This window comes from Anabrus simplex, chromosome 11 (assembly GCF_040414725.1).
Source record: "Anabrus simplex isolate iqAnaSimp1 chromosome 11, ASM4041472v1, whole genome shotgun sequence".
In the NCBI taxonomy this organism is placed as follows: Eukaryota; Metazoa; Arthropoda; class Insecta; order Orthoptera; family Tettigoniidae; genus Anabrus; species Anabrus simplex.
In genome coordinates, this window is record NC_090275.1 from 10165069 (window position 1) to 10179055 (window position 13987).

Sequence of the window (13987 nt, forward strand, 5' to 3'; positions counted from 1 at the left end):
TCTCTGTATTGATTTAGGATGCAATTTCTTTCCGGTGTCTGTGGCAATCTCCATAGCTCCTAACCTGGGTTCTTTGTTGTTTATCTGATGATATAACACACTTCTCTCACAGAAAAAGTTCTTGGACATCCCATATGCGGTAGATGTTCAATCCTATCTTCCCCCCGGAATCTTGTGATAATATCAGAGACTGCACTTTTCTGGATTTGTAATTTTAAGACAACTTTAACCTTTAGCATCGTAAAAAATTACTAGCTGCCGCTGTTCAATTGTACTCTCTCTTCCTCGGCGCCCATTTTAACTTAATTTGACATAGCACCTCTAACTCGCTCAATGTTTACCTTCACACTGTCCGTGGCTTTTCTACACACGACCCCTGCACGGCAACTGACTTGTGTCCGAATAATTTTGTTAACTGCGTCCCGAGGTTCCAGGTTCACTGGTTCTCTCCTGTTTTCTAAAAGTATACATTTCAACGCCATGTTGAATCTGTCAAACTGGGTTCTATCAGAAACTAGTTTGCGTGTACAATATTTCCACTGAACCCTAGGGCCAGTGTGTAGCAAAAGCTATAATTATACGTCTCTGAATAATTATGTGAGTCACTGTATGTACGTTTTAAACATAGATTTCCACTGCATTTGTTGACTGTATTTTATCTCAAGTTATCACTGGTTTTTTTGTATATGTCTTTCTTCTTTATGTCCTTCATCTGATGATGACCTCTAGGCTAGGTCAAAACATGTCCTATGTAGCTTTTTAGACGGACCATTTATCAAATGACAAACGCATACCTGCCAACTTTCAAAAAGAGAAATCCAGAAGACCGTAAAGCGGAAAATTTTTAACACTACTTGAAACACAATGAAAAAGAACGGCAAGGGGAGAGATTATAAACAATACGAATACAAGTCAAATACATGTTACGATCACCCCTGAAATTAAATACACAAAGTTACATCTTGATGAGTGCTCATCTGTTTTCACTTAACATTGGAACATTGGGAACACTTTCCGTGATCATACAAAACAAGGAAATTAAGCAGAATATGCATCCCTAAAAGACTGATAATATCCTTCCTTAGTTGAACTCATTACGAACACCACTAAAGATACTAAATCGCTTACAAATTCATCGCACAATTCCATGAGTTTCAGAACTACCGTTGTCAACATTACTCACACCCACACACAAACAAAGCCTTTTACAACTGGCACGAAGCACGACGCACTTACTAAAGTTGTTATATATAAATTCAAATCCTGCTACTTTTCACTGATTTCTTTTCTTCAAAATCACAGCCTGCTACTTGTTTGGGAACATCTTAGTGAATGAAGTAGCAGGTGAGGTCGAACAGGTGACAAAAGCAAGGTGACAATCGATAATGTGATTATTATCAATACATTTACCGGTCGAAATTCAGACACTGCATCTCACATTACCAGCTACTGTTAAAAATTGAAATAATTGATAAAGACATTCAACCTATTCAATACAAAAGAATAAGAAATGTAGTGAATTACATTCTTATTTAATAATAAGTAGAAGTGGTACCGGTTTCGACCTTATCCAGGTCATCATCAGCCGATTAAAACATGAAAAACAATGCATGAAAAGGAAATAAAAGATCAAGTACACTCCGGATCAGTAGAAGAGGCGATATAAAAATGAATTGGGTAGACACTGTAAAATTCAGAAGAAGTAAAAAGTAAGTCACTTAAAAGAAAACGGTGCGTAATTCTCTGAGCAGCAGTACGGCACACGCAGTGTTAGGCAGTCTTATAATGTTTATGAATAGTGGAGAACGGTTAAATGAGCTAATTTTTAAATACTGTCAGGCAAAGTCATATCATAATCAAACACATACGAAGATCCATAATCGTGCAGGAGTTGAGTAGATCTATTGAAGTAACTTGCCAGCTCCCGGTGATCAGCACGATATATTCAACATCAGGCAGTGTGGTTTCAAACGCCAAAGTAAAACGGAGAACAGCTTGATGAACCAGTAATTTTCTTCGGTTGCGGGAAAGTAAGTATATAGATAAATATAATTCAATATAATTGAATAAGTAATTGTGCTCCTATAGAATTCTTAGAACAGTTGACGTGAAAAAAACAATTGTAAAAAGAAAAAAATATAGTAAAAAGCGCAATACCGGAAACAAATGCAAACGCATATGCACAGTGCGCAATTTTTTAAAACGTAAAAAATTCAGGTCATGATTCAGCATTTAAATTTCTTGAAGACCAACATTTATCCTGTTATAAGTTCAATCATCAAATTGACGATAAATTTGAATCTTTATAGACTCTTATCCACAAGGGATAAATAACTTTTTTACCAGATCTCATTGCTAAGAAAATCCTCAAATTTAGCTCCTAAGGTTGATCTTCACGTCTTTCTAGGATTTTGGACATGATATATATATATTATTTATTTTATATTTTAGTACTCTCTCTTCCATAATTTTAATGTATTTTCCTATTAAGCACATGTAATTAAGCCATGTATACAAAGATTTTATATTTTATGATTTTCTAATAGAATAAGTTTTAAGTTTGTCAAAAATGTTCTAGTAGTTCTTAAGTCTTTATTTACGTAAATAACAATTATTTGAGATTCAGATTTGGCTGATGATGCTCTATAAGGGAGCGAAACATGTCCCATATATAACTTTTTAACTAATGAAGTTATTTTAAATGTAACAACATTATAATGTATTGAACAGGTGAATTCATAATAGGAATGAGAAGAACCGAAATGAAGGTGGAATTGATTTTTTTTCAAAGAAAAGATAGAATAAATTAATAGAGGAAGAGGAATAGTGGAATAAGAGAAGAATAAAAGAAATTGAAGTTAAATGGTGTCGAGGAAGGATAAGATAGGGAGATGAAGGAGGGGTAGTTTAGGGTGGGTTATTGGAGGTAAAAAATGCGGGTAGGAACTTTGTAAGGCATGGAAAATAGAATTGGGGTTTTGAAATTTAGAATTTTTGAGAAGAAGAATTAGAACGTCGAAAAGGATGTTGGGTTTTTCAGAAATGTCATTTAAATTGAAATTAGGGTTGAAGTATTGATCAAGGTGAATAAAGCAATTTTCAGTAGTGTTTAAGAGGGGGCCTTTGTAAATGATTTTAAGTATTTTCATGTCTTTTTCAATATTGGTGAAATTATGCTTGGAGTCTTGTATGTGTTGTTCTACGGCAGAGAATCTGTTGTATTTAATGGCGTTGATATGTTCATCAATCTGACAGCTCAAGACATAAGCGAGACTCATCACTATATCCCATGAAAAGCCACTAATCACCCCAATTTTCTCTGGCTTTACACCTTCCAGGTCTCTGCTGTTTGTGGTATGCCTCCAAGGTACACACTGCATGAGAAGTAATTATCTCAGCCCAGCTTCAAGCAACCTGTTTCCAGACATTTGTCGCAATACTCTGCCTGCAACTGCTGCTCAGAATTTAGCTGTTTGCCAATCGTCCATTCAACAGAGCCAGTCACCCAATCCAAAGATCTTGTCCCGCTGGGGTCTGTTTGGTCTTCTTGCTATAGATTTCTCCATCTCCTCACCACTTGCTCTGCAGTCTTCGCACAGCTCACATGCCCTCCTTGCCATTTATGGGACACTTCTAAAAATCACAGGGGTTGCTATAATCTGGATGTGCATGAAACAACCCAGTAATCATCATCATTTATTCACACCATCTTTAGCTTGAATTAACTGCTGTAGTGTTAATGCAAATATGCTTGCATAACTGTAATCAGATCACCTAATTGGAACAGGAATCTCACACTATAAGTTACATTACTTCAAGGTATTCAAGGTTTAACACTTCCCTTTACCACTGGTGTATTTGGACCAAAGGTCGAAAACCTCAAGACAAAAAACTGACTGCAATCAGTCACCTATGATCAGCATTTAAGGGGGTTTGAAAAGTCCATGCAAAGTCCGAGAGATGGCACCACCAGCGCATATCGAGGTCATGTTTAGTTAGTAGCATTTCTTGAATAAATGTACACCAAGTTTCAGCCGTATTGGTCTATTTCTTTGTGTTTGGCATTCGTGTGAATCAAGGAAGTCAAGTGATTTTCAAGAAATGGACGAAAAAGAATTTTGTATGGTGATTAAACATTATGGTGACTCTGCACCTTCGATTAGAACAGTTTATAAGTGGTTTCAAAACTTTCGGACTGGCCATATGGGCACAAGTGGCGCTGAACGTTCTGGACGGCCTGTGGAGGTCACGACTCCAGAAATCATTGATCAAATCCATGATATGGTGACGGATGACAGAAGAGTAGGTGCGTGAGATTGCTAGTGCTGTGGGCATCTCGACTGAATGGGTACATAATATTTTGAATAAACATTTGGACATGAGAAAGCTATCCGCAAGATGGGTGCTATGATTGCTCACGCTTGACCAAAAACGGAATCGTGTGAAGTGTTGCAAGGATGGTTTGCAGCTGTACCAGAAGAATCTGGAGGACTTTAAGCGTCGTTTCTTCACTGTGGATGGAACATGGATACATTACTATACTCCTGAGACCAAACAACAATCTAAACAATGGGTTACCAAGGGGGAATCTGCACCAACAAAGGCGAAGACCGTTCCTTCGGCCGGAAAGGTTATGGCGACTGTCTTTTGGGATTCACAAGGGTAATACTCCTAGACTATCTGGAAAAGGGTAAAACTATTACAGGTGCATATTATTCATCGTTAATGGACTGTTTGAAAACCGAGCTGCAAGAAAAACGCTCGCGATTGGACCACAAGAAAGTCCTTTTCCATCATGACAATGCACAAGCACACACCTCAGCAGTTGTGGTCGCAAAATTAATGGAAATAGGATTCCAACTCGTTTCACATCCCCCCTATTCTCCAGACTTGGCTCCCCTCGGACTACTATTTGTTCCCCAATTTGAAGAAATGGCTGGTGGGACAAAGATTTTATTCAAATGAGGAGGTGATTGCAAACACTAATGGATATTTTGCAGACTTGGACAAATTCTATTATTCGGAAGTAGTGTTGGCTACTGAATGCATGATTCGAAGCAGTGTATCGATTCATACAAAATATGACGATTTAAAAAAATCCTCAGCTGATAGAATAATACATATTTTCAAAAATGAATGAGCGAGTTGTCGTGCGGTTAGTATCGTGTAGCTATGCGCTTGCATTCGGGGGGATGGTGGGTTCGAATCCCACCGTCAGCAGCCGCTAAGATGGTTTTCCGTAGTTTCCCCCTTTTCACACCAGGAAATGCTGGGACTGTACTTTAATTCAGTGTCCGAGTGAATCGATTCACAGGAACGGCAAGCTCACGGCACACGATTCAGCTTACTCCCAGCGGACAGTGCTGAGTGGCGCATTCACTGGACATTGACGGAGAGCCGAGCTTCCGCTGCAGCGAGACAGTGAATCATGGCACATAGAAAGAATCGTGAACGAGCGCGGCTCAGTGAGACACAAGATACACACGGCTCCTTATCGGCTCACTGGACACTGGCGGAGAGCCGAGCTTCCGCTGCAGCGAGACATAAAGTGAGCCATAGTACACTGAAAGAATCGTATGCTATAATGGACTCTCGAGCTCAGCTTACTTGAAAATAATACCCATTTGTATTCACTGTCCTCTTCTTACAGGGAGGTTTAAATAGTAGATGGATTTATTTGCAGTGTTAAAAAGGTAGTCAAAACATAATTCTGAAGTAGCTAGTAAGTAGGTAGGCTATTTATTAGTTTAATGAATCTTACCGTTACAGTAAAACCTCGTTAATTCGAAGTCGTTGGGACTCAAAAATCGGACTTCGAATTACGTGATTTCGAATTAACAATTCAGAAGTACCAACCCTTGCCACGTTACGAAATATTCTAAGGCCTGTTACTGCATGCAGTTAACCTTGATTCACAGTTTATACCTTTCAAATGCCATGAAGAAAGAACTATTTCCAAAATGTATCCAAAAAGGTGCATTTACAGTATTCAGATAATGCACTTGCATACCTCACCGGCAAATATAACCTCACGCAACGAAAGAAAGAAAGAAAAAAAAAAAAAAAAAAAAAAAAAAAAAAAAAAAAAAAAAAAAAAAAAGCACGATTCAAAGACGAGGAGAAATCTAAGCTGGCTCCCATGTGCAAGTGCTTTATTCATTGGAGTACTACACTGTATGCATTTTAGATGCCTTGTATTTACACAGAAAGTACCCGATGCCCTTAAAATGAAACTTTCCTATGACTCTATCCTTGTACGATTTCCCGCCATGGCACTTTTCTTGTACTTCAGAAATGTAAACACTTGCTGCGTCACAAAGTATTCTGAGACCCATTAATACATGCAATCACCTCGATTCACAGTTTAAACCTTTCCAATGCCATAGAAAATCTATTTCCGAAATGTATCCAACAAGGTGCATTTACAATGTTCAAATAATGCACTTGGATAAATCACTGACGAACATAACCTCACGCAACGAAAGAAAAAAAAAATCACACAATTCAAAGACGAGGATAAATTATGCTGGTTCCCCTGTGCAAATGCGTTATTTTTTGGATATCTGTACTGTTTGCATTTTTAGATGCTTTGTACTGGGATGGAAAGTGCCCGACGCCCTTAAAACGTAGCTTATCGAACTTTTCTATGACGAGGGGATAAAGTTTCTCACTTCCATGTGCATTGCAATTGCAACGCACTACAATGACCCCCATCCCCGACTCTTGTACGATTCCCCGGCTGGCACTTTCTCCTTTAAAACCATAAGATCGTTTGGGCTCGCATTAAAATAAAGCAATGCAGTTTCATCGGCAATGCCAGTATTGTTCGGTGCCTACGAATTTATTATATGAGCCACGCTTTTTCGTCAACTGTCGGCATCGCTAGTGTTCGCGCATTCTGTTTTCCCGCACACTGCCTGTTGCGTGATATTACGGCATTCCTTAAAAGGTTGAATACAAAAGAATTCCGATTTCATTCAACTTGGCAATCATGAAGTGCACTGTTGGCCCACCGAAGTGAGTGTAAGTGCGGAAAGCTACCCCTCCACGTTCCGGAAGGCGCGTTCTATTATGACGCGGATAAATTTCGAGTTGAAATTACTCTGTAACATACTATTGTTTTAAAATGTAAAGGCAGTTTTGAATTAAAAGTCTGAATTTCGGTAATGGGGCCGACATTGTACTTCGAATTACGAATTATCCATATTTCGAATTAAACAATTTAAATAACATGCAAAACTGTATCTCATGTTTTTGGGAACGAGAGCTTCTTCGAATTACGTGGGACTTTGAATTAACCGATTTCGAATTATCGAGGTTCTACTGTATAACTTAGTTGACATTTGACAATTAAACTCAACTCTAGCCTGCCCTATGACTATGAGTCATGCTTATGACCACTCAAAAGTACCTGGTTTATATTGGAAAGAACAGCTCAGTATTCTCTCAGTTCATATGTCATATCGTTGCACAAGACTTCAATCATATGTGGACAGACGCAATAACTTAACCAACAGTATGATGAATCAGAAAACCAGCGGGCTACTGTACATCTCAGGTAGCCTATACAAAATATGACGATTTAAAAAAATCCTCAGCTGATTGAAAAATACATACTTTCAAAAACGACTGAGCGAGTTGTCGTGCGGTTAGTATCGCATAGCTATGCGCTTGCATTCGGGGGAGGGTGGGTCCGAATCCCACCGTCGGCAGCCGTTAAGATGGTTTTCCGTAGTTTCCCCATTTTCACACCAAGAAATGCTGGGACTGTACCTTAATTCAGGCCATGGCTGCTACCTTCTTAATCCTAGACCTTTCCCATCCTGCGTTGTCGGAAACATTCGATGTATTAGAGTGACTAGCATTTTTTCCTAAGAAAGGAGTTTATAATATGAAGACCAGATGGCAGCTGCGAGCACTGGATGCTGTTGCTGCTGTCTTACCAGCACGTACTACACAGATGCAGTAGGAGCGGTGACTAATGTGCCGTGAATCGGATCACTGTATCGATGCAGTAACGTGAACAGAAGCAAATGAATCGATTGTCCCATCACTATTCGGAAGGGATCAACAAACTAGAACATTGTTGGATGAAGTGTATAAGCCCAAGGAGACTATGTTGAAAAATAAAAAAGGTTTACCCCAAACATGTAAGTAGTTTTTATTTTTGCCCCGGACTTTTCAAACGCCCCTCATAGAGATGTTTCCCACGTGGCAGATTCCCTAACAGTTGTTCACCAAGTCTTTTCCTAAAAGATTTCAAAGAAGTTCGAAATTTATCAAACATCTCCTTTGGCAAATTATTCTAATCCCTCATTCCTCTTCCTTCTGACAAATATTTGTTCCAATTTGTCCTCTTGAATTCCAACTTTTATCTTGACATTATGACCCTTCCTACTTTTAAACACACTATTCAAGATTGTCTACTAATATCAATCCACGTCCTCTCTCCGCTGACAGCTCGGAACATCCCTCCAGCGACCAGTTAGTAAATCATGTACATTTAAGTAGGCAGAATTTAGTGTGAAATGCTCATTAGCCACTGAAGGCATATAAAGTAGTAAATATTTTGTAAGCTATCAGTATACACGTTTCTAAACTCTTATACAATATAATTGAAGAGCGTTTTTTCAAAACTCGATAAATGAAAAAAAATTTGAAATTGAGTTATGCATGCTAATTTTATGTTTGACCTTGCTCACCATTCTGTGCAATCATCCTTTGCATAAGTCGATATTTGCTGTGTATAGAAGTGGTTGAAATCACTAGGTTTTTGCAAAAGTACATATATACTCTGGGAAAGTTAAAGCAAAACTCGATAAATGCAGTTAACTATTAATCACGTGGCATTCTCATGGATAATCGGAAGTGTTATTCTGTGAAACAATGGAAAGCCAGACTCCTTTATTGAAAGGATGTATTCTTGGAACTGCATGCCACATGTTCCCGCGATTAGCCCTCATTGTTGTTGACAAAATGAAACTCACTCCTTGAGAAGTTTTAACACATTGCGGACCGGTCCCGAGAAAACTCGTGCATGCCTGGCCGAACGTTGCGGACTGGTCCCGAGTTATCTCGTGTTAGCAGCAGACTGAAGTTTAGTGCTATCTTTTAATATATACCAGAACTATTTGGAGGTCAAGGGTGCTAGAACTCTTATGTATGGTTCTACACAATCGATAGTCACATTTCTTTTCGATTATTCTTCATATCATAGCTTTTCTTTGCATTTCCTGACAACATGTTTACAAAGTTTGAAGAGCCATGCAAGATGGCAGCGCTCAGGGATCGCACGTGTTTAGACAGGGATGAAATTATTTGCGTATTATGTGCTGATACAGGCTCAGAATGTCGAAGTGATGCTGAATATTTAGAGTTCGATGATGAAATACATTCTAACGGAAATGCTTCAAGTGATGACGAGTAGATATCCTTATCTTCAAGGTGTGGAACTCACGTGGCGCAGGACGAGTCTCATAATTGTGTTACAGGTGTAAATATTCTAAATATTGTAAATAATATAGTGTTTTCTGACAAGTAGGTTATGGATAACAGTAAACCAAGGCTAGAGGATTTTGAACGTGCTCCTGATATAAAGGTATGGCCTAATGAACCTGGAAACGTAGGACAAGTATCAGTACTTATGTTTGAGAGGACTTTTCATTATGTAGCTGAGCAGACAAACTTATACTATGAGCAGAATTCACATTCTCATAACGTATCCCATAAAACCCAAAGTGGACTAATGTCCCTAGGAGGGAAATTTAAAAAATTGTTTTGTGTATATTGATAGGGCAGGTTAAGAAACCATATCTGAAAGATTACTGGCCAACCGATCCCCTAATAGAAAACCATATATTTCGGAAAACCATGAGCCGAAATAGATTTCAGCAAATACTTACCTAACTGCATTTCAACTACTAATCAGGAATGCCTCCAGAATAAAACACAGTAGTCCTTCAAAGGCTAGTGAAGTTTTGGCAGTTTATTTGAATGCATGCACTCCAGTTTGGAGGTAGTTAGAAAGTGGCCGGGAACAGGGCTGTGCATGGGGTGAAGGGCACCCGGTCCGCAATGTGTTAAGCAAGTTACTGTGAGAGGAACTATTTCACTCTACAACATAATTAATAATGAATCTGAAGATTCTGAAACTGGCGTGCCGGTTCAGGAATGTGTCGGTGGAAGAAAGTCTAGATACAAGAGTACCTGGAAAGCTGGCTAGAACTAAAAGCGAACCTAATATTAAATGCATTCATGGACTCAAAGACTGGCCCACAAAAACAGAAACTAAAACAATGAAACAATGCAAAGCTGCTGAACTCTGCTATGAAGATATCACAGAATTCCATCATCTTGTGACTTTTTTAAAGAAGATTGATCAAGACAAGTTTCTATTGAAGTATATACACATTTCCACAACTCAGAGCAGGGTAGTGAACACTAAAAGTGCTAGGAAGAAGAAAACTCTTTCTGTGAAGAACAGCATTAGAAAGAATACTGGTGAAATACTTCCTGTCTGTGCTGCAACTTTTCAAGGAATTTCTGGCATGTCAAAGGACAGATTATCTTCTCTGGCTAGTAGGTTTCAGCATACTGAGAAGTTACCTAAGGAAATTCGAAGTGGTGACAGAACAGGCAAGGAACACAAGGACATAACATTTGCCATTAAGAATCATATCAAAAGGTATAAATGCAGAGAGAGCCATCAAGGCAGAGGAAAGTCTAAGAGAGGATATTTACCATCATAACTCTAAGATGTGGAAGACCTTCCGTGAAGAAAGGATAAGTTCTGGATTGAAACTATGCTCGCTGTCAAAATACAAGTATAGTGTATATTCTATAAGTGTTTCAATATGTCATTCAAAACTCCTCACACTGATACATGCTCCACTTGTAAAATTAGTCTGATGAAAATAAAGACAGAAACATGCCTAGAGAAGAAGAATGAACTGGCACTGAGTGAGGTTTTCTATGCTAGACAACTGTGGTTATAAAATCTCTCCATCGTGATTCATTCAAAGGAGCAGAGAAAGAAAGACATATTTTTCTATACTTGGCTAGAAACAGCATCCTCAAGAGGTTGCAACCAAGTTGCTTCAGCTTTATGGACTTTCTTTTTAACCTAGAAAAGAAACTGCACATAGATAGCTCTACCACGATACATTTATTCTCAGACTCTTGTAGCAGTCAAAACAAAAACAGTGCCATCCTGGTTACACTTACTGCTTTCTTGGAAAATAGCACATTATTCAATAATATTCTACATTTCTTCCCTATTCGGCAACACAGCTACATGGCTCCAGATAGAGTGTTTGGTAGAATTGAGAAATCTTACAGAAGACAGGAAAACATACTGTCTCCCAAACAATACTATGATATCTTAGAGAAGCATGGCACCCTTAAAATTCTGAGCAGGGACTGGGAAATCAAAGATCCAAAAGATCTAAAAGAGAGTGCACAGAAGGTACTACAAACTAGGTTGGCATTTAAAATGAATAGTCAATGTGTTATCACATATAATAAGAGATATAAGAGAGTCTCCGTACCAGTACAGGATACCTACTTCGCATACCCAGTGGAAGTTGAAGTTCTGAAAATGAAATCCAGCCATGAAGCATTGCTAATATCCTCCGTTTTACCAAAGAAAATTATGGTGAGCAAAGAAAAGAAGAATGATGTTCAAGCTCTGTTGAAGTTTTTTGAAATACCGGATGATGCTGTGGATTTCTACAGGGCCGTGTTAGAAGACAAGTGACAGCCTTCTGAAGGCTATGTGTTTTGATGAGTTCTTAAATATTAATGGAGTAGATTTTATTTTGAAAGAATTAACTTTAATTTAACCTGTGTGATATTAATGTGTTCATTCACTACAATAGGACTGATAATATTTTGTTTTATGTTACATTGCTTGATGCTAAGTATATTAGAATCAAATAATATGTAATCTTATGATACCAAGTAGCCTATGTTATAAAATGTATGACAATGGAGCTCAAAATCAATAAATATTCAAAAAATATTCTCCACAAAATAAAAATAAGTAAATAATTCCATAAACAAAAGTATATAACTCGTTTAGAGTATACATTAATACTTTACATTAATAGTCTCATTTTACCAGAATATTTGCATATATTGACTTCTGAAAAAAAATTGAGAAAATTATGTTTTAATTTTACCTCATCCACCTTAAGTTTCTACAAATTCTAATCAGGTAACGTGTTTGTCTGTATTGGAACTAATATCGATGAAAATTTGAATCGTTTCATGCAAATGCTTCTAAGTGAAAATAAAAAAACACATATCCTGAAAAATTATGTTTGCTGCAGTGTTGAATTTTGAAAAAATGCACGTTAATTATCAAGAAACCTATAGAGAGACTTCAAAATCTACATAAGAACAGCTTTTTTCTTATCTTGCTCTTGCGGTGTAAGCGTAGCGTGCTTGCCTCTCGCCTGGAGGCCATGGGTTTGATTCCTGGCCATGGCAAATATTATTTTAACTGGGTATGAAATATGATTCAAGGTCCAAGCAAACTATATTATGTGATTAAAAGGAGCTATCCTACGGTGAGATAACGGTGCTGGCGTAGAAGCCAAGAATAATGGCCTTGAGGACTAATACTCTGCAGGTCTTCAGGCTGAGCTGGTCACTTGACAGGCCAAGGCCCATCAGAGCTTCAGTGGTTTCTCTTTTTCTTCTTTTTTTTCTGTTGGCAAAATTAGTTATATCGGGCATTTGAGATTTTCATTTTTCATTTTTAGGTGTTGTTACATGCATTTTAATTGCTTGATATGACTGTTTCTCAAAGGACATCGTAAAGATTAAATTATAACAATAAATTTTCAAATTAATGGAAATTTGACTATTGGAATAGACCAATAAGTACACAAAAGGTGTTGAAAAGCTTGGTAACATGAGGGTTAAGAGGCTGCTCTATGGAGGGCCACATTGTGGAGATACTAACTTGACTGACAGAGCAGTAAGGGACTGCAGCTGAGGACACTGAGCGGCGATACGATCCAGAACGTCAGCAGGACATTTACACAGCTCCAGTCGACGTAAACTTGGAATGGTTCCAACCACGGAGCAGAATTCATCCCACATGGCGATGGCCTTGCCCGGAATTAGCATTTTACGGAGGTCCAACTCTTCCGTCCCGTAACGTCGCAACGCATCTGCACAGCCTTTCCAGTTCACTACTTGGGAGTTCTTCATCCGCACAGTGCGCCACTGTAAGGGACAAAAGAACACACACACACAAAATGAGTTGTCAATATATCTTCAACTACTTGTGGCAAGTGAACAACATGAAACTGTTTGGGTCAGACCACACAAATTACAATGAAAGTTATTTTTTTTTACGTTGCACCCACACAGATAGGTCTTGTGGTAATGATGGGATAGGAAAGGACTAGGAGTGGCCTTAATTAAGGTGCCTGGTGTGAAAATGGGAAGCCACGAAAAACCATCTCAAGGGCTGCTAGCAGTGGGTTTCGAACCCACTATCTCCCAAATGCAAGCCACACAGCCATTTGCTCGATTACAAAGAAATTTTGTAAGACGCTATAAATTTAATGCCACTGGTCATTCTGATGTAAAATAATATGTATGTATTTGAATACTGTAATTATTTGCTAAAGTTTTACATAAAACATGGTGTATCGAAGGCATCAGCTACAATGAAACTTGGTAGGATGATTAAGTACACGGGTCGTTCAATTAAGACTGGCACTATTACTCTCAACATTTTGTTTCAAAAGATTACATAACTAAACTTTTCTCCCCTTCAAAATACTCCCCACCATTGATATAGATTTGTCCCACAGGGCGTGAAGGAAAAATTATTCAATACTGTTTTAGAACCGCTTCAAAAGCTTTCACTGCTGTCAAACTGACGTTCTTTAAGGTACTTTTGGCCATCATGTAGATTAAAAGTCACATGGGGCCGGGTCAGGGCTGTAAGGCGGATGGTGTACTGTGCAGA

At 38.3% G+C, this 13987-nt stretch overlaps 1 protein-coding gene across 2 annotated transcripts in view; it reads right to left on the bottom strand.

The window, feature by feature from the left end:
* LOC136883282 (serine-rich adhesin for platelets) overlaps positions 1-13987 on the bottom strand; it is a 314874-nt gene that overhangs the window by 20014 nt on the left and 280873 nt on the right. For both annotated transcript variants that reach the window (XM_067155505.2, XM_067155504.2), the window contains exon 11: positions 12968-13233. In XM_067155505.2, coding sequence (XP_067011606.2) covers positions 12968-13233 — 266 coding nt within the window. The remainder of the gene's footprint in view (positions 1-12967; positions 13234-13987) is intronic.